Source organism: Calonectris borealis, chromosome 2, assembly GCF_964195595.1.
Source record: "Calonectris borealis chromosome 2, bCalBor7.hap1.2, whole genome shotgun sequence".
In the NCBI taxonomy this organism is placed as follows: Eukaryota; Metazoa; Chordata; class Aves; order Procellariiformes; family Procellariidae; genus Calonectris; species Calonectris borealis.
In genome coordinates, this window is record NC_134313.1 from 41,781,253 (window position 1) to 41,806,891 (window position 25,639).

The 25,639-nt window shown below is 36.8% G+C and overlaps 1 protein-coding gene across 1 annotated transcript in view; it reads right to left on the reverse strand.

Annotated features, from left to right (window-relative positions):
- The window catches only part of CHD7 (chromodomain helicase DNA binding protein 7), a 132,280-nt gene that overhangs the window by 15,885 nt on the left and 90,756 nt on the right, over positions 1–25,639 (reverse strand). Inside the window, exons 7-23 of the mRNA XM_075141779.1 lie at positions 24,610–24,665; positions 23,008–23,122; positions 21,533–21,616; positions 20,482–20,619; positions 20,264–20,385; positions 19,551–19,794; positions 13,638–13,814; positions 12,006–12,149; positions 9,431–9,686; positions 4,578–4,788; positions 3,860–4,055; positions 3,481–3,648; positions 2,651–2,830; positions 2,252–2,362; positions 1,959–2,164; positions 827–1,026; positions 66–225 (exon numbers count right to left, since the gene is read on the reverse strand). Of these exons, the coding sequence (XP_074997880.1) occupies positions 66–225; positions 827–1,026; positions 1,959–2,164; positions 2,252–2,362; positions 2,651–2,830; positions 3,481–3,648; positions 3,860–4,055; positions 4,578–4,788; positions 9,431–9,686; positions 12,006–12,149; positions 13,638–13,814; positions 19,551–19,794; positions 20,264–20,385; positions 20,482–20,619; positions 21,533–21,616; positions 23,008–23,122; positions 24,610–24,665 (2,768 nt within the window). The remainder of the gene's footprint in view (positions 1–65; positions 226–826; positions 1,027–1,958; positions 2,165–2,251; positions 2,363–2,650; positions 2,831–3,480; positions 3,649–3,859; positions 4,056–4,577; positions 4,789–9,430; positions 9,687–12,005; positions 12,150–13,637; positions 13,815–19,550; positions 19,795–20,263; positions 20,386–20,481; positions 20,620–21,532; positions 21,617–23,007; positions 23,123–24,609; positions 24,666–25,639) is intronic.

Genomic DNA, 25,639 nt, shown 5'->3' on the forward strand with positions numbered 1-25,639 from the left:
AAGTTGTGGACTTTTCAAAAGCATGTAGTAAAAAAACTCGAAATGAAATATTTATTAATACTTACTTATTACAGTGATGTTTGAGATGTTTCCTATAGCTGTCTTCTTGAAATAATACATCTGGATTACAGGTTGTGAGCCAATCGGCATCTTGCAGCATTGGCTGCGAACTCTGGGCTTTTACTTTCTTGCCTTTCCTCCCTCTGGGCACTGGTGCAGACAGACCTACATAAAACCCCAATATTTTTTATACAATCTGAATAGAAAAGCTCTCACCTCAAACTGCATTACAAACATATATTTAAACAAAGTATCACTGCTATATTAATTTCTTTGTTGGCAACACAACCACCAAAAACTGAACAGCAACATAATTCAGTACAGAAAATTGCAAATAACAAAATCAACCAAAACTTTCATGCAAATTTAGGTGTGAAGATTTAAAAAATTCAGAGTGCAAGCCAGAAAATGGTGTTACATAAATATTTCTTGCAAAAACTCTCATGAATCTGAATGGCCGTAAGGAAACAAGCTTTCTGCTTTATGGCAATTTGAAAGAGATTAACTCCAGCAGTAGGTGCCACTTAAAAATTATGCTAGAATGTTTGTTCAAAACTGATTTAAGGGAAAGAGCACTGCATCCTACAAAGTGTCTGAGGGAGATTTCCCCTTTAAGTATGGACCAAGTCAAAGCCCACCTTACTCATAAAATCTGACAAGATCCTACGACATGTCAGAATGGCTATAGTTTAAACTAAATACATAGCACGACTAAAGAAATTCTTTCCTGTTTACTAGCATCATTATTTGATTGTAGTAGACATACCGGAATGATTAACCAAAGCTCGAGTTTGCCCATCTGCGGTTGGAGTGATCAGATCCCAGATGAAACTTTTGATATTTTCATCCCCTTTGTAATGATTAAGACAATATACCAGGATAGTCCGGCAGATGGTTTCCACATCTTGTTCTGTTAGCTGACGTTTATAGCGCCCATGTGAGAGGATGTCAGTCCACCGACCCCAGCTATAAGAAAAATATGTTCAATACAACAACCAGGGCACGGGTGTTTTAATTTGTGACTTTCAATTTAACTCCTGGTACTGAGCAAGTTGGGACCTCCTTTGTTAGCACTAATGCATTTTGCATTTGCAGGTTACATCAGGGAATCCAACCTCCAGCACTAAAGAGTTAAGAATGTTTATTTTACAGAACAGGCAATAAGTTCACTGCTCGTAAAGCTGCACTTGAACTACACTCAAAATAATAAAGTACATATGTTTAACTCTCATGGTCCCAGTAAGCTACGAATAGGAAATTCAACCAATTCCTACAATCATGGGATTTGGGGAATCATTCTTATTTTGATCCTGAAATCCATTATTAGCAATTGTTGTACGCAACTTCCTAAAATAAAGACAGTCATTCTGAAGCCCGTGTTAGCAAATATAGCTACTTGCTTGCAAAGAGATAAAATTCAAATTGGTAAATCCAGTGGGGAAAAACAAAGTATCAAATAGCTGAATTTAAGTGGTGCCAAAATACCAGAATCTATGTTGAAAACCTCTAGATTGACTGTTGATTTCACAACCACATCGTTCTTTACAAATACATTTCGTTATTCTCCACAACACTTAGAAAAGAGAGATTAAACCTCAGTAACTCAGGAATTCTTTACACTATGAGAAACCAGAAACAAATATTCCATCATCACAAAACTACGCATCTCACCAGTGAGCTCATAGCCATCTGTGAGCCACTCGGATACTTTAAGCTAAATAACACATATATGAGCAACTTTTATATATAGCAACTTAAAATCTCACTGGCATGTATACAACGTAATGAGGTAAAGGTTACACAGTAAGAGATTATGTGAACTTGTCCAAGGGAAGGATGAGTTATTTACTATATATCATTTCCATATTTTCAGTTCAATCAGTATATTTAATCCTTACCCATAAACCAACAAGTTCTTCTCCACCCTGAAACATTCACTTCTTGCATAACCCTGCGATTTGTCCTGAGGCCTACGGGGCTTTGTGCTAGGCTTTTCTTCAGAATCACTTTCCAGGTCTGAAAACTCCATCAGTTCATCCTCTTTCACTGCACTGTAGAGTCTGGTTTGCTTTCTTACTCTTGGTGTATCAATAACTAAGTTATTCTAAAATGAAAGTGAAAACGTAGATGTTTAGGAATGGGGAAAAAATCTTCAATTTAATTGTACTAGGAACTACCATAAAGCTCTTACCCTTCCATTTAAAGCATCAATATCCAGCTCAGCTTTCTTTGCCCACTTCTGCCAAAAATTAGGGTCATCCAAGGAAATGTCTGTCCTGTTCCCAGACGCAACAAAACTAGCCTAGTAAATATGAAAACACATGCATTGGTTTCTTAACTGCATGCTGCAAAGAATATCTGTTTTCACTGGTAAATACAATACTTGGGACTTATAAAGTGGTAGTTTCAAGAAAGAGAAAAGATAAGCCTGTAAACTATCAGGACTGGAAATACAGATATCCCAACATTTGTGAGGAAAATATCTGAGACAAGAACATTGAAAAACTGAATTGACACAGAAGGCAATTTAATACTACTTCATCTATCCTGGTCACATTTTATTAATTTTCCTCTTAATGTCAATGCACACCTTTGCAAACGTTGAGCCTTTTCCTTCAGATTCAATAGTAATTGTGTGTGTTCGCCTTAAGAGAATCTGATCAATATCCTCTTCACAAAACTTAGACCCTTCATCTTCCTCATCCATCAAAGCACCATATGCCCCCTTTCGAAGAAGATCTTCTATTTCTTTCTTAGAAAGCTGTTGCACCTGTAACATGTAAGAGAGGGTTTTGAGGTTTTTTTTTTGACATCAGCCAATACGCACATCTGACAGCATGATCAGACTGACTGTCCTTTTATTTAGCATTTTAAGAACAGAAACTCTAGGATAATATGTCGGTCGATTAAACATTCATGCTGAAGTCACCTTTAAAAGAAGAATACAAACAACAAAATTCTTAGGGTGAAGTTACACGAGTGGTTTAAACGATTTAACAATTCATTGTCACTGAATCCCTTTACTCTAGCTCTGATGACTGCTAAACTCCTCCTGGGAGCAGATTTAACTTACTAACCTGACAAAAGCAGAAAAAGTTCAAAGCAAAAAGGCTACCCCAGAAAAAGCTGACTAGAGCAACTCCAAAAAGTGCCAGGATCAACATAATGTAAAGAGTGGAATGATGAGAATGGATGAGGATTGAGGGAACATGACTCCACCTGCCCCCTTTTGGCAATAAGTGAGCCATTAGATAGGCTGAGCCAGTTCATGTAGCCTTGCCCTTAATTAACCCTACTTTAAAATACATGCCGTGCTCGATCTGAAAACCACTGTTCTCCAGCTAAAACGCAAACAAGCAAGAAAAGTGTTACACATTCATAGCATTTGTTGATCATGCCCCTTAATATATTAATTCTCACCCCATTTGTAGCGTTTTCTCTTCCGCTCATAGATTGTAGCACAGCCTTATCAAGGCCAAGCTTCAAGCTAGCTTTGTCAAACATTTCCCTTTCATAAGAATTCCTTGTTATCAACCTGTAAATTTTCACTGATTTGCTCTGTCCTATTCTGTGACATCGTGCTTGAGCCTGATGAAACAAAAACAGTGATAAAAGGAAGAAAAAAATTTAAAATAATCAATACAGAGAACGCACTTTAAAAGTTATTGCTTTCAATATAAATAATCATTTTTATGCTTTCAAGAGGGGGACAATGGATAATTTCTTTTGTAGGTGAAGAAAATTTCACAGCAAAAAGGCAAAGAAAAATTTTCCATAAAATCATATCTTGTAATATTACCTGGAGGTCATTTTGGGGGTTCCAGTCTGAATCAAAAATGATGCAGGTATCAGCAGCAGTAAGATTAATGCCCAAACCTCCTGCCCTTGTACACAGCAGGAAAACAAACCTATCAGAATCAGGTCTTGAAAACCTGTCAATAGCTGCCTGACGCAAGTTGCCTCTTACTCGGCCATCAATTCGTTCATATGGGTACCTGAAATAAAGATGCATTATAAGGAGAACTTTACTGCAATGGCGTTGTTTCTTTGTAAGAATATGCAATAAAAAAAAAAGGAAAATATACTACTATAGGATCAAAAGAACTACAACAAACTGAGTGACTGTTCCTGTATCGACTAACTTCATCAGTGGAAGACATACTACTTCGTCTCCTGCTTTGCGTCTTTTGGTGAAGAACAGACTGTCACTCCACGGAATGAAATAAACATTCAGGCTTAAGCTAAAGAACTCTAGAGCCACCAAAACATTTAACTGAGTAGGAAACGAAGAGGTTTAAAGCTCTCCATGTGAAGTCATTTTGTATTCACCCAAAAGAAAAAAATCTCAGTACTTGCAACTTACAGATATGCTTTTCCCTTTAGTCAGATCACAACAGAAAATACTGTAAAGTGTTTGAATTTCATCCTTTTGCAATATAGATTACTCACAGGTTAAATACTGTGGCCACTGAGGAAAGCACAGTTTATTTAGTATTGTATTATATTGTTGCTCTCACCGTCTTTGAATGAGGTAGTCTTCCAGTATGTCCAAGCAGCGCACCATCTGGGAAAAGATAAGCACCCTGTGGCCACCAGCCTTCAGTTTTGGCAGCAGCTTGTCAATCAGTACTAGCTTGCCAGCAGCCTGGATCATTGCCTGGAGCTGAAAATCTGGAGAGTCGGCATTGTGTGTTTCTTTAAACTCTTCCAAAATTTTCTCTTCAGCACCTGCAAAGATTGGACAGCAATACATGAACACTGTAAGGGGTTTTATTAATAAACAATGAGTTTGCCTTCAATACCCTATAGAAACTGCAGGAATGTTTTAAGCATTATGTGAATAAACATTTATAAAAAATATTACGCTTAAATTTAAAGCAAACATATACACAAATACAGCATAAATAAAAAGTAACTTTGAGCATTCTCTTTCTTTTTTTCCTCTTTTAAACAGGAGTAAACCCTTTCCTAAATAAATTCATTCAACTATTTGATGTACACAATTTAATGAAAAATTAAGGAAGAAAAGATTAAAAAGTAAACCATATTCCAACTGATTAAATGGATTTTCTGTCCTTTTTTAAACGCAAGACGGAAGAAAAAATATCTCGTTTCCACAGGAAAATCCGAGGAATACAAATCACATTTGATGTCTGTGCCTCCAAAACCAAAACCAGACTTAAACACGCGCATGACCTGGACCTGCTCCTTCCATTATTAATTATAGAATCAAAATCCAAACAATGAAAAAACTAATGGGGGGGGGGGGGGGGGAGGGAGGTGGGAATAAGCAGCTGTGAAATTATTTTACGTTCTATTTAGTTTTCTTTTCTCACTTAATGATTTCTTTTTGTTCAGTTTGATGAAGCCACCCAATGTATATATTCTTTCCAGAATTAGTCTAAAGTTCTTTCTTGCCACTCTCTTTGCCTATGAACGATATGCACAGCAGCAAATATTTCCTTGTATTGCTCATTACCTGAAGACTACAGACCAAGTTCAAGTTTTCTCTTCAACCTCTCCTATGCTTTTATATCATTTTTTATGTCACTTCTACAAACAGTGGACTATTCCGAGAATTATCAGATTACTATTCTTGGCTATGTAAAAGGTTAGGAATCTTCATTCTAAGCTTATTTCACATCCAAATAAACTCTTTCTTGGAGTTGTCTTTTTCAATCCCTCTGGGGGTTTTTTGTTGTTTTGTTTTGTTTTGTTTTTAACAAAATGTAGTTTATAAAGTATTTCTGGTTTGTATAATATTCAGCTTCAACACTGCTTTTGAATAACACAAGGAAAGGTAGTAGGGCTTGCGGGGGGGGGGTGGGGGTGGGGGGGTGGGGGGTGGGAAACAGCTTACTGCCAGGCTTCTGCTGAGCATCTCTCTCATATCCCAGTTCTAAGCAGATCCCTGTAAACAAACATGCAAACGCACCCTCCCTGTGTGATCGCTGGTTCAGTGCCTACTGTAATGTGGCATCTTAACTAGATACCACCCTAAGCAGGCTGTCTGACAGCTTTGTATCACTCAATACACTTGCACTACTAGCTTTTCTAGAACTTAACGGACTCAAGATGTGACCACATTTGAAGTGTGTTACATCCCTGAATTTTCCTTTTCTGGATTTCCTGCTCAAAGCTTACTGATCCCAATGGTTTGCACATAAGAAAAATAAATCCATGTGAAAATAGTACAATCACACACTCCTTCAAGTTCCCTTCAATCATATCACTTCCCATCTTGTAAAATGGGCAGAATTTTGGGTAGGAAATATCAGATTCTGTACTGAGCTTAGGCAATTTCAGAATATAGTAGGCTGTCAAGTAGTTCATATACAGTAATTTCAGTGATCTTTCTTGGTTACATCATTTATTTCTTAATCAGCTGTGATATCCAAATTTAAGTTTCACTACTATGAAGTAAACCAATATGCAAACACAGCATCTGCAAAAGCAAATCACCTAAGCCAAGCACTCCACAAGAAATCCACAAACAGGTCTAATGAATGGTGAATTTTCAGTATTAGAGTTTGGTCGCAGCAAGACCCAGTTCCATAATAGACCATGTCCTCCAAAAATGTGCTCTTTCAATAACCCTATCTTAGTTAAACCCTGTAAAAGACTGCCCTGACTTTTTAATTTCTACTTCAATTGCAATTAAGTGACATACATTGAGTAGTTTGTTACCCAAAAGTTACTTGATGTAGTACCTGTAGGTCTGTAACACTAGTTCCTAGCTGATTTTTAGTAGGGGATGAAAGGAAGGTATTTGAATGCTTGGACCATCAGGGAAACCTCCACTTCCACTCCTAATTAGGAGAGGCTTTCTGGGCTCAAGAGGGCATAAGGAACACAGTAAGAAACCTTTCCAATGTTCAACACTGTAGGATGTGCAAGTACAGAGGCACTCCCCACTGCTGGCTCTTGGAGACAGAGAAAGAGGAATGATGTATAAATACTTGAGAATGGTTGCTATGGAGAAAACAAGGAGTCCAGCTCTAAGAAAAATGACAGACAATGCTTTGCCCAAGTTGGTTGGAGAATACACAAAATGCAGTAACTCCCTCTAGAAGTCTACTCTGAGACACTCTCAGCAGATCACCATTCTCCCCTCCACAGAACAGATCTACCAATCAAGAAACAAACAAAAAAACCACTCCACATTCAACTCCTACCATACTATTTCCATCATATAACCTTCTGTGGCTCTTAACTGAAGATTATCTAGAAGACTTGCTTGCAACTTTTATGCAAAACAAAACACACAGTGTTCTACTTGGATATTCAAATACACACGCAGTACTGCTTCCTCACAAAACCTGTAAACTTGAAGAAAATGAGAAGGATTCAGAGACACTTTTATAAAAGCAGTTAAGTCTCGAGAACTTGCTACAGCGACAAATCGTTCAACAGGAGAACACTATGCAACATTATGTACTAGCACTGCAAGACCTCTTGTGCCATCACTGTAAGTACAAAGATGTTAATTATCGATCAAGAAAATAAAACCTCAGGCTCAGACAACTACAGGATGTAAGAGTATTTTCTGTCCTAGAACTTCAAAGGACATATATATGTAGTTCCATTTCCACACTGATAATAGTCAGGATTTATTTATTTTTCCCTCAAATCTGAAGGCTTGACCCACCTGCATGACACCAAGCAAGTCCAAATGTTCAAAAGTCACAAAAATGTTACAAAGGCAAAAGCATTCAACAGACAAATCCACCTCCCTTTATTAGGGTTAAGATACAGTCATCAAAAAATACTTGAAATTTTCTATATAGCCACCTGGACTTCAGCAGTCTTTAACAGACACTAAACGATACAAGACTTGTGAGGAAAAAGATCATTGCTGTCAGCAACACTGCAAGCACTACTCATGAACTCCATTTGACAAACCAAAGTAGCAGCAAAATATTCAGTCTATTTCTTCTAGCAAACATGAAATAAGGAAAAATAACAGCAAGGTTAAAAATTAGCTGAAAAACAAGAAATGTAAAAAGCATCAAGTTCAGAAGCTTATAACCTGAACATCCTAAACTATTTTCTGGTAAAGTCATTTCTATAACGGGTTAACTTAAAACAAAGAACCAACAACAAAAAAACCCTACACCAGAACCACAAAGCTACTTTACTGTATGCTCATCTGAGTTTAGAAACTGAGCAGCCCACCAGCATGGCTGGGTTGAAGTACTTTGGAGTAACCCTTTATCATGTCTTTGGAATAATTACTTGTGCATGAAATATAATTAGATGTCATTTCGTGAATCAGTTTAAGCATTTCCCCCCCATTTAAACAAAAATGTCAAGAAAAAAATGTAAGCATTGCAATATGGAAGTCATACAATAAAAAACCTGAAATCCCATATGGCTCTTGAACAAAACAGTCTTTCATCATGAAGCTTATAACCAGCATTAAACCAACTATAGCATAAATCATATACAGTAAGGAAGAGGAGTTGGGAAACAAGAAACTAGTAGAATGCAACCCTGTACGGAGGCTTGTATTACATCCTCAAAGGGAAGATTTGATTTGACCAACACATACAAGTTTAGCATACTTCAGAGAGCTATATAGCTGGCTGGTTCATCATATGGTCAGTCACTGGAACAGGGTCCCCAGGTAAGTGGTCACGGCACCATGACAATCAGAGTTCAAGGAGCGTCTGGATGACACTCTTAGTCATACGATTTAGTTTTAGGTAGTCCTGCGAGGAGCAGGGAGTTAGACTCGATGATCCTTACAGGTTCCTTCCAACTTAAGATATTCTATGATTCTATAGTACTTGCCATAGATAATCCTGATCTAAAATCAGTGGCATCACACTGAAAAACAGTGTTTGTCATTGCAGTCTAAGATGACATTCATACTAATCTTTTCCTGACTAGTTAAATTAGCAAAATGAACTGACAACACGTGGCCATAAAAGCAGGCCTGATCATCATCTCTTACCCCACAACTTTTATTCAGAAATTTTAAGTTACTATTTCATAATGTTCTATGGCAAGAAAATAAGTAGCAGCTAACTATAACTTTGAAGGAAAAATTGCCATATTTATGCCAGCATCCAACAACCTGCATGATAACGGAAGTCTTGTTTGTCAGAAATAACAGAAAGGAAAACTTAATAATACCAACACTAACTCTGTCAGGGCTAGGAAGCCTTGGAAAAAAGCAGCACAGATGTCTTCAAAAGCAATGCTGTCCTGGCTAGCAGATATCCATACCTAAGAGAACCTAAAAGGTTATCTCATTGTCCTACTTAAAACAAATGAATAAATAAAAAGACACACTAGAATAGAGTTTCTAACCTACTGAAGTGCCTTACAGCCTTTTTTTGAATAAGGAGAAAAATAGGAGGCCTACCATTAATAAGGTACGGATGATTGCAGCATTTTCTTAGTTCCATCATAGTGTTCAAAAGATTAGGTACATTTGCCTGACCTCCACCCTTGGAAAGAAATGTGAAATTCTTTTCAAGAATAGCACGATAGTATTTCTTCTGAATATTTGTCAGCTCAACTTCAATGATGGTTTCCTCTTTGGGGGCCAGGTTTTTTTCTACATCCTCCTTGAGACGTCTCAGCATCATCGGCTTCAAAATAGCTTGGAGTTTTTGCACCTAGGAAATATAGGTTTAATGCAAATATTTATTTTTCAATTTCCTTAATTCTAAAATCCTTGTTTCCTACCTCAGGTCACAAGTAGAGAGCATTTGTAAAAAACATCTTTCCTCAATGACCTAGAGACTGAGTTCTCCTTGTTAACTCAGTGACATATACACTTCTAAAGACAACTTTTAGTGTGCAACCCTTCTGTTTAGTGAGTGTTATTAAACAGACCTCACTTAGAACCATCCTTCCAGACAAGGACAGTTCTGCACACCAGTCATGCAGAGCTAACCCTAAGTAAGCACAGCTATATACGCAAATCTGACTGTAAGATCAAGTTTTGCAGTCAACTTCTCACCACTAAACACAGTGTTTAATGCTATTTTTTCCCTTTATGTATCTGCTTCTAATTCTTTTCTTATTTCCCTAGTTTTGACATCCACTGAAGTAGAAAACTATTTAGGCCTGGTCTCAAAATGAAAACATTTTATTTCTGTAAATTTTTAACACACTGATAATTTTTAGTGTCTCCAGGTTTTGCAGCATATACTTTAAGACACATCCTAAATGGGGGAGGGGGGAAGAAACGTCCATTTTCCTCAAAAAAATTAGCCAAGTTTTGTCAAGTTTTTGTGAAGTCCCTTACATAAAAAGCGCAAACATACTCCATATAGGAAAAGACTGGCATTTAAGTTGTTTTAGATTGTCTCTCAAAGTACAAACCACCTCAGCATTGAAGAGCTGATAATTCACCCTGAAATTGGTCATCATCTCCTGATGCAGAGCTGCACAGCAGAAACATGAACAAAAGACACTTTTTCCTGAATTCACATCATTCCCTTAGTAATAAAGCAACTTCAGGAGAAAAAAAGATAAATTAGTATGGAGGGATGAACAATTAAAAAAAATACATGGAATAAGATTGCAAGGAATGGAGGAGAAAACCCAAGTCATTAACACATAATCTCTCCCATCACTTGAAAGATAAATCAAATTCCAAAACATCTAATGGTGTGTCAGCAGAGAAGGCACTTCTTCCAAAAACTTGTTGGCCCAAGCAATCCAGGCTCCGATTCTGCTGGAGCAGAATACATTCCATGTATGGCTTCAAAAATTTCCAGGTCTGCTCTGCTGACATTTTGAGCTGGCCAGACAAAAGCTATGTTGAGAGTTAGGATATATTAACTTCAGCTCAAACACTATATTAACAGGACTACATGGCTTCTGGATCAGAGCTGGCTCACTTCCAATCAGGTCAGAGTCCATTCTGACTAGCACGCAACTGCCTGCACAATCTGTGGAAACATATCCTGTGATTCCCTCAGGACACGCTATGATTTTTCCAGGAGGTAAGGGGCTGGGGAGAGAGCTGTTTTGTAATTTAGACTATTACCTATGGAAGAGTTGCTCTCAAGGAAAGTTGATAAATTCAAGCAGTCAGAAGTTATAAACACCAGAAATTGAATTTTCAAACAGTTGCACCATTTTGCATTTCTCATAAAGTTGCACACAAAAATGCATGCAATCGTGAAGTTAGATTATCATAGAGTGCAAAGGGCCAAATTAAGGTGCCTAAATTAAGATGCCATGCTTTAGTTAACTCCTAACGTTAGGGTGATTTGACTGTTACCTATTGACTTTTTAAAACATTTTCATACATACAAGAAGAAATTCAAGTTTTATATATGATCATCAGAAGCTTTTACATTTTAGATCTAAAACATACTGCATTGAGGGTCTTTCATTTTGCATTGATTTATGCACTTCTTTTATTGGACAGCTTGAGAAATCTGTTTCTGAGTCAGTCAAAAAAATCTCCCTCCATTTGGTTACCTCTTGCTAAACTAGGTTTCCAATATGTTCCTGTTTGCACAGAGGTCATTGATAACTCTCAGATGTTAACTCCACAAAAGTTACAGAGAACAGGCCCCTCACTCTGATACTGATGCTTAAGGAAGAATGTCAACTGACAAGTTAATTCTTTTAGAGTGAACAAGCAATTCTAGAAGTATTTTCATCCAGCAACTGTTACAAGACATCCCACCCCCATTTTTAAACACCATTTTAACGAGGGGAAACTCTCCCTGTTTCTGCATGACCAATGGACAGAGGATAAAAAAAAAACAGGGATAAGGCAAAATGACTTTTGGTCAAAAGCAAAAAACTTAACAAAATGAAAACAAACAAAAAACCAGGGATAAAACTACTGTGGTCTTCCAAAAAAAGTAAATAGGTATTACTTGTAAAAACAACTAAGGAAGTTCAGATATAATAAAATGGATAAATTCACATTATCTAAATAGAAAAGTAAGTGTGCAGGAAAAGTTTACCTGTTCTTCAGTTTTCAGATCACCAAATTCTTGCATGAATGTGGTTTCTGATGGGAAGCGACCTGGTTCCAAGAAGTGAAGCAAGCTAAATAGCTCTTCTACTGTATTTTGCAAAGGGGTTCCAGTAAGCAGCACTTTATGTTCCTGAAAGGTTAAGAAATACTTGCCTAGGAATCCATCTAAATTCATTTCCAATGGAGAAATACACAAGATTCTGTCTTTTTTTTCCTATATGTCTCTCTCACCTTTGTTTCCTCTCCCCTCCCCTCAACTACTTACATATAGCTCTTTTCAAGACATTTCTAACTAGTATTCTGGCCTTCCTTCAGCGATAGCCCAGAAAAATACTTCACTACTTAAGCATCTTCAAAAGTCCTCCAGATACAAGAAGAGATTTTACTGATCCACAACGTCCCAGCCCTTTCACAAATACAATGAACTAAACTAACAGCTGAACTTATCCCATCACTTCCAGTATAAATCCATCGATTTACCACACCTCCAATAGATCTCAGTGCATGAATCTCTTCAGGGCAGGTGTTAAGTTTCTAACATAGGAAACCTGAAGCAGAGTCCTACTTTCCATCTACACACAACAGAGCATGAGACTAGCAGAGACAAGAGGAAAAGTTGCATATTGCTTTAGAGGAGGAGCCCAGAGAGGTTAAGCAACTAGCCCAAGGTCAAACATGAATTTAGTAGTAGAACAAGAACTGAAGTCAGAAGTCCCATATCTCCATCTATAGCCATGCCTATAAGCTCAGCTTTCCTCTAATAGCAACCATAGTCAGGAAAATAAATTGCATACAGAATTTTTACAAACTTTCATTGGTTAAGCCTCAAGTCTCCTTCAAGAAAGTATTGTTTAAGAAACAGGGGAAAAGAAACTAAAAGTGACCTATAGGTCACCAGTGCTTGTGTAAGCTAATGTTTACGCCTCTTATTCTTATCAGAAATAAGAGGTTTTGAGTTCCAGGTGTTAACTTAGCATGACTGCATTCCTCTCACATTCTTAAAAAATCTCCTGACGAAAAAAAAAAAAAATTATTTTGCCATTTAAATGGCAAATATCTTTAAAAACCATCATCTTATTTTTCTCTGTGTGCTTAATACACATATTTTGTGCACATAACATAATACATATTTATGTAAGCATCAGAAACCAACTCACTTTTCCCTTCCTCAGTCTGAAAGAACATCCGTATGGCCACACAACAAATTAACATTAGAGCTGACATTAAGGCAGAGCAGTTTAACTCTCACACCTGTATTTGGCCACCTGACCACATTATACCTTTAAATAAATGTCTATGTGAAGGAGTGACTATGGAGTAAGTCACATGAAAAGAGAGAAAGGAAAGAACAAATTTGTCTTGATTCTTTTAACAGAATCCACACAATTCTAGGCCTAAATCAATGAAGAGACTTATGAAACATTAGCACTCCAAAATAGAAGGTATGCATATGCTTCCAGGTATTTTAAAGACTTTCTCAGCTGCATTCCCCTCATTCTTCTTAGCACTCGATGATTTTACTTGAGAAGAAAAGCTTTAATTTTACTTTTTGATGAAACCATAAATCAGGAGTAATAAAAATACAGAAGATGCAAATGTAAGAGATGTACACACTGACCAGGTCCATCATCTTGAGTCCTTCCAAAAGCTTACAGTTCCTGTTTTTCAGCCTGTGGGCCTCATCGATGACCACGCAGCGCCATGGAATGTTACGCAGCTCTGGGCAGTCAGTCAAGATCATTTCAAATGTTGTGATAATGGCGTGGAACTTGTAGGACCCCTTTACCACACGACCCTAAAAAGAACAGTAAAAGTTAAAGTAAACTCCCTGGCAAAGAAAGGAAATACATTTGTATCACCTTCAAAATTCATTCTTTAAAAATACAGAACATTACAATGGGAAAGATATTTTAAGTAAATGAAGTCATTATTGCTGACTTAACGAGGGAATACAAATGTGTAAGTTTACTACTGGCTTCATACTAGCTATGTTTTTAATCCTGCAAAAAGGCCCACAGAATCACTGCATATTCATCACAAAGATGTTATACAAGTATTTCAGTCGTAATTCATACGGGTTATACTAATGCCTTGAAGCATTCATGTATTGCTGCAATATTTAAATAAGGTTTTCACACTTTGTCAAGAGAATTTTCTTTTTTCTTTTAAATCAAAGGTGTGTGATGGTTCTCCCAAACAATCCAAATAAGCCAGAAGTACATTAAGGCTTCGTTTTAATGACTATTAGAATATTTTGCTCCCAAGAAACAGTAATTTTTTTGTGGTGGACATCAAGTATCCAGAACACCTACAATTCTAGTAAACAGCTTTGAAAAGAAGCAAATCTCTGAACTCTTAAATGGAGAATGTATATCTCTGCATATATTTCCTTGATATTTTTGTAAACTTGTGTTAAGGAAAGTTCAACAGGATGATTTACTTGATGTCTGGCACCATATTCACTATTTATTTTGTTAGGTGAGGTTCTTATTTTCAGCGCTGATACTAAGACTCTGTTTCAAAAAAAAACTGAAAAAACTTTACCCAAGATCATGAAATGAACATCTTTCTGACATTGTGCTGCATGTCTTCCCAATGTTATTTAAAAAAAAAAAAAAGTAACTTGGTATCTCCAGAGTCACTTGGTCTGCGCAGAAACACTGTCTCTCTAAGGATGGGCCTCACACAAGTTCAAAGCCATTCTATGTTTTCAAAGCAGGACTATGTTGTGGGTTGTATATTGAATACATTTCAAAAGAAACAAATATTTTACAGTAAGGTGACCATTTCTTCCTTCAAATACGTCCAAGTCTGAATCCTTTTATAAGTGACCTGCATATAATCCTCTCCAAACTGTGGGGATCAGAACTAGTTACTGACTCAATAAAATGATTGGAAACCTGATATCCTGAACTCAGCATTAAATGTGCCTATGCACATCAAGAGTATTTCAGAGGAAGTAATGACCTTCTCAACAGTGCTTTCTCGTGGCATAGTCCAGAAACATTTATCTTCTTAGGGAGAAAGAGAGTTGTTACCTAACAAACAGCAGATGAAGATCACTAAGTGGGCAACTTAGAAAGCCAGCAAACTGAAATGCTATAACCTTTTCATGAGCCAGATATAACTGTGAAAATATGAGAATGCAGCCCAGGAGATTCTTTCCACGTAGTGGAAAATGCTTAACGAGCAACCTCATGACTGTACGGCAAGCAGTGCTCTTCAAAAATGATCACTACATAAAGCAGCACATCCAGGTGAAGTAAAAATCATAAGAGACCCTTGATTATATATTTAGAGCTGTCTAAATCTCACATTAAAATATGCATAGTGGTCTTGCCACAAGAGCTCACATTATTTGAAAGACTGTCAAATGCGATACTGAAGAACACAGAAGTAAATCAAGCAGAAAGTTCCAAGAGCTCTCCAAGAGCTTTAGCAGGTGAAGGATGTTGTTCTTGAACAGTTTCAGGCCTCCAACACTTGGGGAAGTATGGGGAAGAATCCTAAGTAATCCTATTAACATCACATTTGAGAAATTTAAATGTAGAAGCTATCAAGGAAAGTGACCTACAGCATTGCCAAGGTGAATTCTTGGGCAACTAGGAATCAATTTATCCTGTTTCAGTGTGGCATCCAAATGAATTTCTCTGACGTTGGAATCACAGGAATTTCATATCCATTTATTCAGAGAAGTTCTTCCATTTGAGGAAATCAATCTTCCTAATAGGTAGCAGTTTCGTGTTCTGTTTGGAAATTCTTCTGGAAGTAACTCAAGCAACAGAGGTAGCCACAAGGTACACCAATTAGATATGAATATAAAAGTTGGGCTACGTTTTGGGGTATTACCTCTTAGCAGATACAAACTGAGAAGATCAATTGGATGTGTATAAGAAGTGGACTTCTAAAAACATGCACATCCCACCAATGGGAACTATGAAAGATTATTATGGTCTTCTCCCACCAACCTCAGACTCCACTTTGAGGAACAAGAGAACAGATGCAAGAAACGTGCATGTTAACCAATTATAGCCTGAAGGCATCTGGAAAACTAAGTCGCAGCCACTTTGTAAAATGCAATTCAACGTCATCTTCGGTGAAAGACAGAGTCCCTATTGGTAAAATACTGCCTTAAACTGCTGCACGCTAACCATTCTTTGCAGAAATCTGAGGTAATCCTATGCTGATGACATGTTCATAGCTCAGTAGCTTCTCAGCAAGGAAGAAAACCATGCAGGCAAGAAAATACTCTCTTAAGCCAAGACCCACTGAGCCCGAAAGGAATGAACCAGGTAAGCCAGAAAAAGTACTAAACATCAATAGCATTACTTTGAGTTAAAAATCAACCAAGGACAAGGTGTTCGGTTTCTACATGTGAACCAGGTGGTTTCTCTTTTTAGTCATTATTACACTGCAAAGTAAATTTCACTCACAAACAAGTCAATTCTTTTGCAGGGCTCTGTTATTAATTTTATTTGGCATATATAGTTTTCCTGATCTTACAACAGAACTCTTTCTCAGAGGTAGAATACTACAGAAAAGCAACTGGCTTATTTGATATTCTACCCAGGAACCCCAGAAGGATCTTTCAGTTATATTGCTCAAGAACACCAGAAAAGGCTTCCCTACGTGACGCTCACAAGCAGGAAGGCAGGAAGGGATTTTAGGGGAATGTCTCTGGTAGCATAGTGTCCTTAGTGTTGAAGTCACACCACTGGAGAAATGTATTTTGTTATCGACTGCTCTCTAGCTTTTCATAGCAACTTGACTGGTTACTGGTGTTGACTCTGAAAAATCACACTACTGCAGACGGGGTAGGTGCTTCTTATGCATGCTGTCTCGTATTATTGCCCTTCAAAGCCACTCAGATTTTCTCAGTGTTCAATTGTCTTTTTGAGAAACAGCTCAGCTTGAGAGGCCTCTTTTCATGTTAAGACCTAAAAAGCCAAAGATGCCGATGCCTGTGTTGATGTGTTTGGCAAGGTGACTAGAAATGATACTGCCAAAGCCTGCCTGCCTTCTTTCTCTCCCTTCTCATCCCCCATTGTACACCCACTGATGGTACTTTAGAGGATGCCAGACTGAACGCTACATGGGGATTTCTTTTTGTCAGAACATGAAGAGATTTTTTTCCCAGAATTCAGTTTCTACCATGCATTTCACAGCTGACACAGTCTTGCAAAGAAGGTGATTTCATGACACATCTAAGCTAGCTGCCACTGAAAGGACGAGTTCACTCCATTTCTCCTTTATCCCCAATCATGGCAATTGTGTGATTCTCCTCTTACGCCAGTTCAGCGAGCAAAGCTAGCAAAAAATGATTCATTTTTCTGTGCCGTGAGTGCTTTGTCATTACTCGCTATGGGGTCAAATGACTGCCATGGTCATTGCAAGAGGCGAGTTAAGAATATGGCAACAGAGGGAACAAAACTTTCTGCAGCATCTTGCTTTAGATCCTTTCAGTTGTCTTTAGATCAATGAAACGATATTGCCAAAATAACACTAAGAATCTGCACAGTAAATGGGATTTTTCTGATGATGTTTCTTCAGGTTTCATGCTATGTAACTGCTGCATCCTAAGGGGAAGAACATGCCGAGAAGAAGCACAGCTTAAATAACAAACAAACATGATTTTTAACACAGGAAACACTTCAGTTGAGACAGTATTTGCATAAACCCAAATTTTTAGATTTGATATAAAATATCTCTCTCTGATAAGAAATAACTTTAAAACCAGAAAAAGTACAAATCAATTCCAGTTCATTTGTGTATAATGTATCTAGGTAAGAAGCTAAATGTAAGGAATAAGCCATTAAACCTCAGTGTAGCAACTGTTATTCAGATCAATCTTAACAACGATGTATATGATTTTGATTTGAAAGCTTCTTTGATGAATCGCTGTGAAAATAGGCCAAACAGATGTAACTTCTAACTACTAAAAATTACTATGTGTTTTTCTATTATATTTAAGTACGTGATTCTATTTCTGTTTGCCCCAATGGCATGTCAAGTTGTGCCAGTCATCACCTTCAAAACAGTTTTTACTCAGTTCTTTCCCTGTAAAAGCGTATTTTCTATCTTGCAACCACCCCCATAGCTTTGCTCTAAGGACTCCGCTTTTTCAACACTCATTTTGAGGACAGGAAGTGAGAACTAGGTAGAACTGGACTACCCACCACATTACTGACAAAGAGAAGAATGCTCTAACTTTTCTACTCTTTATTAAAGATTTCTTTCCTCCTACACACTTGTACTACATTAGCCCTTTTAACCACAGTCTCTTAGTGTGAACTCATGTTTAACTGGTCGTGTGTCATGACACACAAGGATCTGCATTTGTCTTACAGCCTTCCCAGAACCGAGCTCTCCCTACTGTAAGAATCATCTCCCTTCTTTGTCCACAGATAGCCCTATATTTAGCTATTCTGAGTATTGTTAGCTTGGATCCAATTTATTAAGTAATACAGCTTACTCTGTATCCATGAACTGTCGTAATTATTTACCACTCTCCCCATCTTTGTGTCATTTGAAAACTTCCTCAGTAGTGATTTTATGTTTTCTTTCAGGTCATTGATAAAAGTGTTACATAGCTCATGGACACAAACCAATCCCTGAAGAACTACACTGGAAATGCAAATCATTTCTCATTTACAATTACATCAAGAAATATCAGTTAGCCAGTTTTAAATCCACTTAATGTGTGCCATATTGATTTTACATCATTCTAGTTTATTAATCAAAATATGCAGCGGCATAAAATCAAATGCTTTACAGAAAATCTAAAAATATGAATTCACCACTATCACTTCTTTAAGCTCAGCTGGAAATAATACTCCACAATATATCAAATCAGGTTGAACTTCCACTCATTTTTCTCTTACGTGAGGAGAATTATGTTGTTTTGCAATAACATTCAATGTATGCATATTATTTTCCCCCAATCCTGGTTACGTACACTGGGCAAAGACACGCATTTAAGTGTAGAGATCTGTTGCTCTTTATAGCTTCAGTTTTCAAAATAATTTTCTCTTTCTACCCCCAATCTTTTCTGTATGTGCTTTCCTTCTCTCGTAAGAACTATTCAACCTGAGCGCAGTAACACAGATTCAAAATCTATCTGACTTATAAAATCTGATAAAGAAGCATTGACAAGTTTAATTTCTGCAAGCTGGTCTTTTCCTGGAATGGTAGGCAAAGATTGATTTTTAAGCTTAGTTCCAATTGAAGTAGTTTCTCCATTAAGAATCTTTTCTGCCAGCTCTCCTCAGGAACACAAAATAATGAAAAACTTGCATAAAACAATGAAACCCTGAACAAGAGTTGCACCATCTCAGTAACTCTTGGTCCCCCTCTATTTCCAGCTGATCTCTTGGCTACTATTAAAAAGCACTCTCTTTATTAATACATATGCCCTCATTATTAGCTAAAACCTACTGTATCAGTACTAAAAACCTAACTGATGCTTAGATTAATAAAAAACAGTAAAGCATATACAAAAAAGACAAAAAGAAATATCATAAAGAGCTTTTACCTGTGGATCTTTGAAATACATTTCATACAACTGAATGGTCCGCCGGCTTGCTTGACTCCCATGATACACAACCACATTCAGCTCTGTCCAGGTACGGAACTCTCTTTCCCAGTTGGGAATTGTGGACAACGGTGCAATAACCAAGAAAGGACCATGGATTCCTTTCAAATATATCTCATAGAGAAACGTAATGGACTGGATAGTCTTTCCCAACCCCATTTCATCTGCTAAAATGCAGTTTCGTCTGGAAACAATAATAAAACCCGTCTGAATGATTTATTCCTAACTTAAAACATAGAAAATCAGTAAGGAGCTAAACTGAATAAACCAAAAATTTCTAGAATGGCAAGTTTACACTGAAAAGACATCATAATCTTTTTGCATTTTGAATAAATGTTATGATTTGTGATGCAATAAGCATGGATTTACCCATTTTATGTACCTCTCAAGTTCACATGGGGGAGGAAGGGGCAGCAGGGGTGTGCATGAACACATAAACATGCAAAAGCATTTGCTACAAGAACCTATCTAAATTATCCATGTTTTATGTAACATTATGTTATCCACCCAAAATTAGTTTGTGTATGACTCCTGCAGCAAAAAGTGAGACATGTAAATAATTCTAAAACCTCGCTTTAGAAAGGTTATTGTTTCAAATAAGCTATAAAAGCTTTTCCAAAGCAGGATTCAGCAGTAAGCAATATTTTACGTACGTGTTGTACCAATTGAAAAGAAGCCAGTTTACTCCCTCCAACTGGTATTCCCTGAGTTTGTTATTGTTTTTATACTCCCTGGAACTCTCCGATTTCTTCCAGTCATCGGCAGGAGGTCGCTCCTGTTTCAAATATAGCAAATCCCATTAGTGGTTTCTAAAAGACCACATTACTTTACTATTTTCAAATAAAATCCTCTATACGGAGCCAATTCTTACCACACGCTCTGTTTCTGGCTCCCTAGACATCAGTTTCTCAAATTCTTCGATCTTAGCTTGGTCGATGTCTTGCTTGAGCTCCCAAGTGCTGTCTTCATAAGGAAGTGAACACCATTTCACCAGATAATGCGTTACAGGCTTTGTTAAGACAAAAATAAGATTACATCACAGTTCAGAAAGAATGAAAGTATAACCATTTTTACAGGAGAACTGCCGGCTAGATACAATTCAAAAAGCTTTACCAGACCTGAATGTCTGAATCAGCCAAAAGGATAAGCAAACAGCAGGCTGACACCTTGACAACCTAACAAAGTAAGATCAGAACACGGGGAATGCAGGCTTACCACCAAAATGAGCACAACACTACATTTGAAATCACTAAGGTTAGAGTAAAATTTAAAAGTAAAACAATATTCGTTTTCCAACTGTTACAATTTCTATGCTTTACCACATATTTAAACAGTCGACTGTTTTTTTCTTATCAGTGTCATCAGAAATTTCCCAGCAGGCAACCCAACCACCACCATTCACTGATAGAGCAATATGGAAACACTGACACTGTCAGTGAAGCTTTCTATTCTCCCAGGACCAAAAAGGAGTCTCCTGGAAGACAAAGTGATCTTGTTCTGCAGAACAAGTCATTAAAAAGTAAGAAACAGTGAATTCAGGACCTTTTCTGCAATGTCTAAACTTACGACATTTAGCAAAGATTCTTGCAATTTTCATTTAAATTCTGCATTACCTGCATGGACTTCATATTTCTACAGTATTAAGTACCACCTTAGATCCACATATCAGAGGTTCTTTTCGTTGGTGGTGGGGTTTTTTTGTTTTATATTTTTTTAAATATAGGTAATTTATAAGAAGTTTGGAATTCCCACTTAAACCCCTTTATTTTAGGGAAACTGCTATATTAGACAGTGTTTTCTCAACATGCTCCTATCTTCTACACACATATACCCTAGCAGCTTCTGAATATATTCACATTTCTAAACAATAAATTCTAAACACAATGTCTGTATGACTACAGATGCACTAAAAGTTTTTTTACCTCTCCATTATCATCTGTGCTACGTGAAAAATCCATGATTCGATCAACTTCCACATAATCTGGATTAAAAAGCTCATCATCAATCTGTTCAAGGAGAGAGGTAAAAATATAAAAGATATCTCTATTAGCCCTTCCTGAGAAGAAAAATTATTATATATTTCACCAGGCAATAATATTTTGGGTCACGGTGACATAGAATTTATATTTGGCAAACTTCAACATGTTAATTGAAATGCTACCATTCAGCAAGATCATTCCCCGTGAGGGAATCAGACTTCTCAGACTTTGTTAACTGGGCCTCTTAATTACTGTGTGAAACCTTTTACTGTGAGAGAATGTTTAAGAATATTTTAAATGAAGTGTGAAATTACAATTCACTAATGAGCAATCGAAAAGGCTTATGGCATGCAATGCATTTAGCATTCTTGAAAACTACAGCTTGCAATAAAGAAATTAAAGCCTTGTACACTAAGTGCCTTTGGATTACTTTAACTACAGGAACTGTCTAACTGCTTTATAAGCAAGATTCAATGATTATTATTTCAAAAACAGAGAAAGAACACTGCATGCATACACAGTTTCTCCAAAAATCACAATTTGTTATGCTCTTTCTTATCCCTTCAACAACTTACAGGATTCTCTTGCATACTAAAGTGTTGGGTTTCATTTTATACTTTTAAGATCCCCTCCAATAGAAAAGACAGACAAAAGGACTCAAGACTATGTACATTTTGATAGCTTTTTCTAAAACAAGAACAAATCCCAAGTATTTACAATAACTTGTGACCCACTTGGAAACAGATTAAAAAAAAAAATTTAAAAAGAAGCAATTGCAGGCATCTTCACTTAGAACAGATGAAAGTTTTCAATTTGCAACAGGTTATGTTCAGTTTGAACTATATAGTAAAAATAAATATAAATAAATAAACACAGTAGCACATTAACCTGTTTTTTTCCTCAAAAGACAACATTTTACTGAAAGGTAAACTTTCAGAGACACAAATCAGCAGACCTGGTCTTTTATTGACAGGACCCCTGCCACACTACTGCTTATGGCTCTAAGTGAAATTAAATTGATGACAAAAAGCTTAGAATCCCTAGTGAGCAGCAGTCCATAACACAGAAAAATGTGATTCATTTTTCCAGCATAATCAGCTCCTGAGAAGAGATCTGGTACTGATTCAGTAAGAGTCAGGCTTACAATGCAAACAACTAACCATTCACTTTAAGAGAAGAAGAGTAAAAAAATCCCTTAAGAAAAAACAAACTACAGTAAAAAGTATACAGTCAGGATAGATCACTTGAGTTTCATAAACTTGCAAGAATTAGATCAGGAATGGTTATACTTTATACGAGAATAAATGCTACTGATATATCACACAGTTGTTCAAAATAATCTGCTTGTATACAGAACAAGAATTCATAAGAATATTCCTTAAATACCTAAAAGAAAGAAACAAACAAACAATTCGTACTTCTGAAAGGAATTTGTTCTGGCCCTGTTTTGCCTTAAACCGCTTAATCTTCTGCTGAATTCTCTTGTCTTTGTCCAGCTCTTCCACAGATGCCCACTGACAATGAAGGTAAGAACTAGAAGATGAAACAGAAAATCTTACTCAAAACCATGCTTCCATTGCATACTCCTATGTATGCCACTAGCATAGCTAGACCTTTCCAGCACATTGTAGTGCCATGCTTGGAAAACTGGACAGCATCTTCTTCATCATACAGGTTATTAACAAATCATCTTTACTGGAAGTAATTATACTTACTTACTAACTTACTACTTACTTGTCAGTAAATAAAAACAACTCCCACTCAAAATTTAAATACATACTCCATGCATTTACTGTTTGGCACGAAGCTAAGATGATTTTTATTGGGCATACTTAAAACATAATTACTATACAAAACATTTATCATAAATGTCACTATTTAACATCATATTCTAGCAAAGAATAGGGTTTTTAGAAGTTAAGTAAAATACGCAAACATTTTAAATACTAACATGCTACATACACTGTTTTTTGTGAGAACAGCATTGTAATTAAAAGTCGCCTACGAGTCAACTGACGTTTTAACACTGATAGAAAGAAAAGAAAAACCCTTCTAAATGCAGCTCCATGGTAATAATTCATCTTTAAGAAAACACAAAGTAAGGAACAGCATTCTCTGCCAAAATGACTAGTCCCACTTTATAAATTTAGGGTCTGTCAAAAGTCATATTGCCAAGATGTCCAAGACACAAATAGTTAATACAAAAATTACATACCAGTGTAATAAAACTTAAACAAAGCATAATTAAGCTATTAAACATCATGCAATAATCAATATAGTGCAAAAGGTACAAAGGTGGCAGCATATTTAAAGTGAAGTCAACTATCTGCAGTTAGATGTAAGAAATTCCCGTCAAGCAAATTTCTGTCTCTCAGATGGAAAAATTTGCTAAAATTAAACAAGATATGCTATTTTTTAAAAGAAAAATGAGCTTATCCAGCTGTGAAGTATCTTATTTTAAATACTGATTGCATTGCAGTTTCAGAGCCCAGAAGTAAAACAACATGCTGCTTTACTATTACACTATTACACTCTACTATTACCACTATTACATCCCTCTTACAGAGGGGCAGCTATCTGCTGGAATATTGGAAGCCGTCTCGTTTGTTATCTTAGACATTTTGTTGAACACAAATCTTGTTTTTGAAACCATGTTAAGAGTTATTTTCGAGTAGTTTGCAGGCACGTTACTCTATGGTTGCAGTTAGATCTACACAGCTACATAGGTATGTGCTCATGAATCTGCATGCATAATGAGCCCTAGATTAAAGTTTTTAATAGCAGAGCACTTTTACCTATAAATTTCATTTTGGAGGGAACACAAATTAAGACGACACTGTCGAACCCAGTACCACCGATGCAAGGTATTTCCCTGTTTATTTGCCACTGTTTCGGATTCAATATTAGAAATGTTTAAAGTTGGATAGTAACAGTTATATCATTTACAAAACCAGGTTTTAAAAACTATTTGGAAGTTACATGAACATAAAGATAGTAATCAAACCTATAATTTTACTTACAAGTTTTTGTACTTTACATAGAATTCCTCTATTTCTACCTCCTCTCCATTCTCCATCTATAAGAAAAGAATTGTTGAAATGTGAATTAAACCACTGAACAGCCCAATTTAGTTAATGATTAAAACTAACCAAAATACAGTCCCCACATAGAGAGACAAGTGGAGGTGTAGGAAAGCATTTGTAGGGGGAGGACATGGGTGAGGAGTTTCCTCCAGCAGCTTACCCAAGTACATACTGCACTGCTTACTACAACTTCCAAGACATGAATCATTTGAACTCCTCCCTAACCACATGCAGCTTCATTCACAACCTCACCCCAAATCTGGCTTTCTGCCAAACCCACAGTGTTAAGTAGAAGCCAAGTGTACCATTTTCTCAGGCAGCAGCCAATTAGCAACTGCACTCCTGAATGCCATATGTATTATTTTTGGCTGGCTCATGGCAACTTTACATTGTGGGTTTTGTAATGTTTTAAAAAAGGGTTTTAAAGGGGGTTTATTCCTCCATATAGTTAATAACTCCAAACAAGAAGCCATATAAAACTAAACCTTATACCTCTGCTAGAATTTTAGTGCATCAGTGTTCATGGCTTTAGTTTTACTCAATGGTGCAATTAAATTCACTCAGGCAAGATGTCTCACATACAGAGCAGCCAAATTAAATTAACACCCAAAAACTACATTTAAAGCAAGGTTAAAGTTGTGATATAAACGAGCAAAACCAAGGGCATTCAGTGCTAAGGGTTGAGACTACCCTTAACTCATCCCTAGTGCCAAAGTATTGCATAACATATGGCATGTAATACTTTGTTGAATTACTCCTGAACCCAGCCATAGGACAAACTAAGGACAGTGCACCTGGCACACGTTTAGAATTCAGTTTATGTCACAACATTAACGGTTTGTGTTTACTAATGAACTTTGGAACAATTTTAAATAGAAGAGCATTTTCTGTTTTACATACTTCATGAGGGACAACAACATCTGTAATAAATATTATATGTAGCACTAAACAGACAAACTGTTGACCC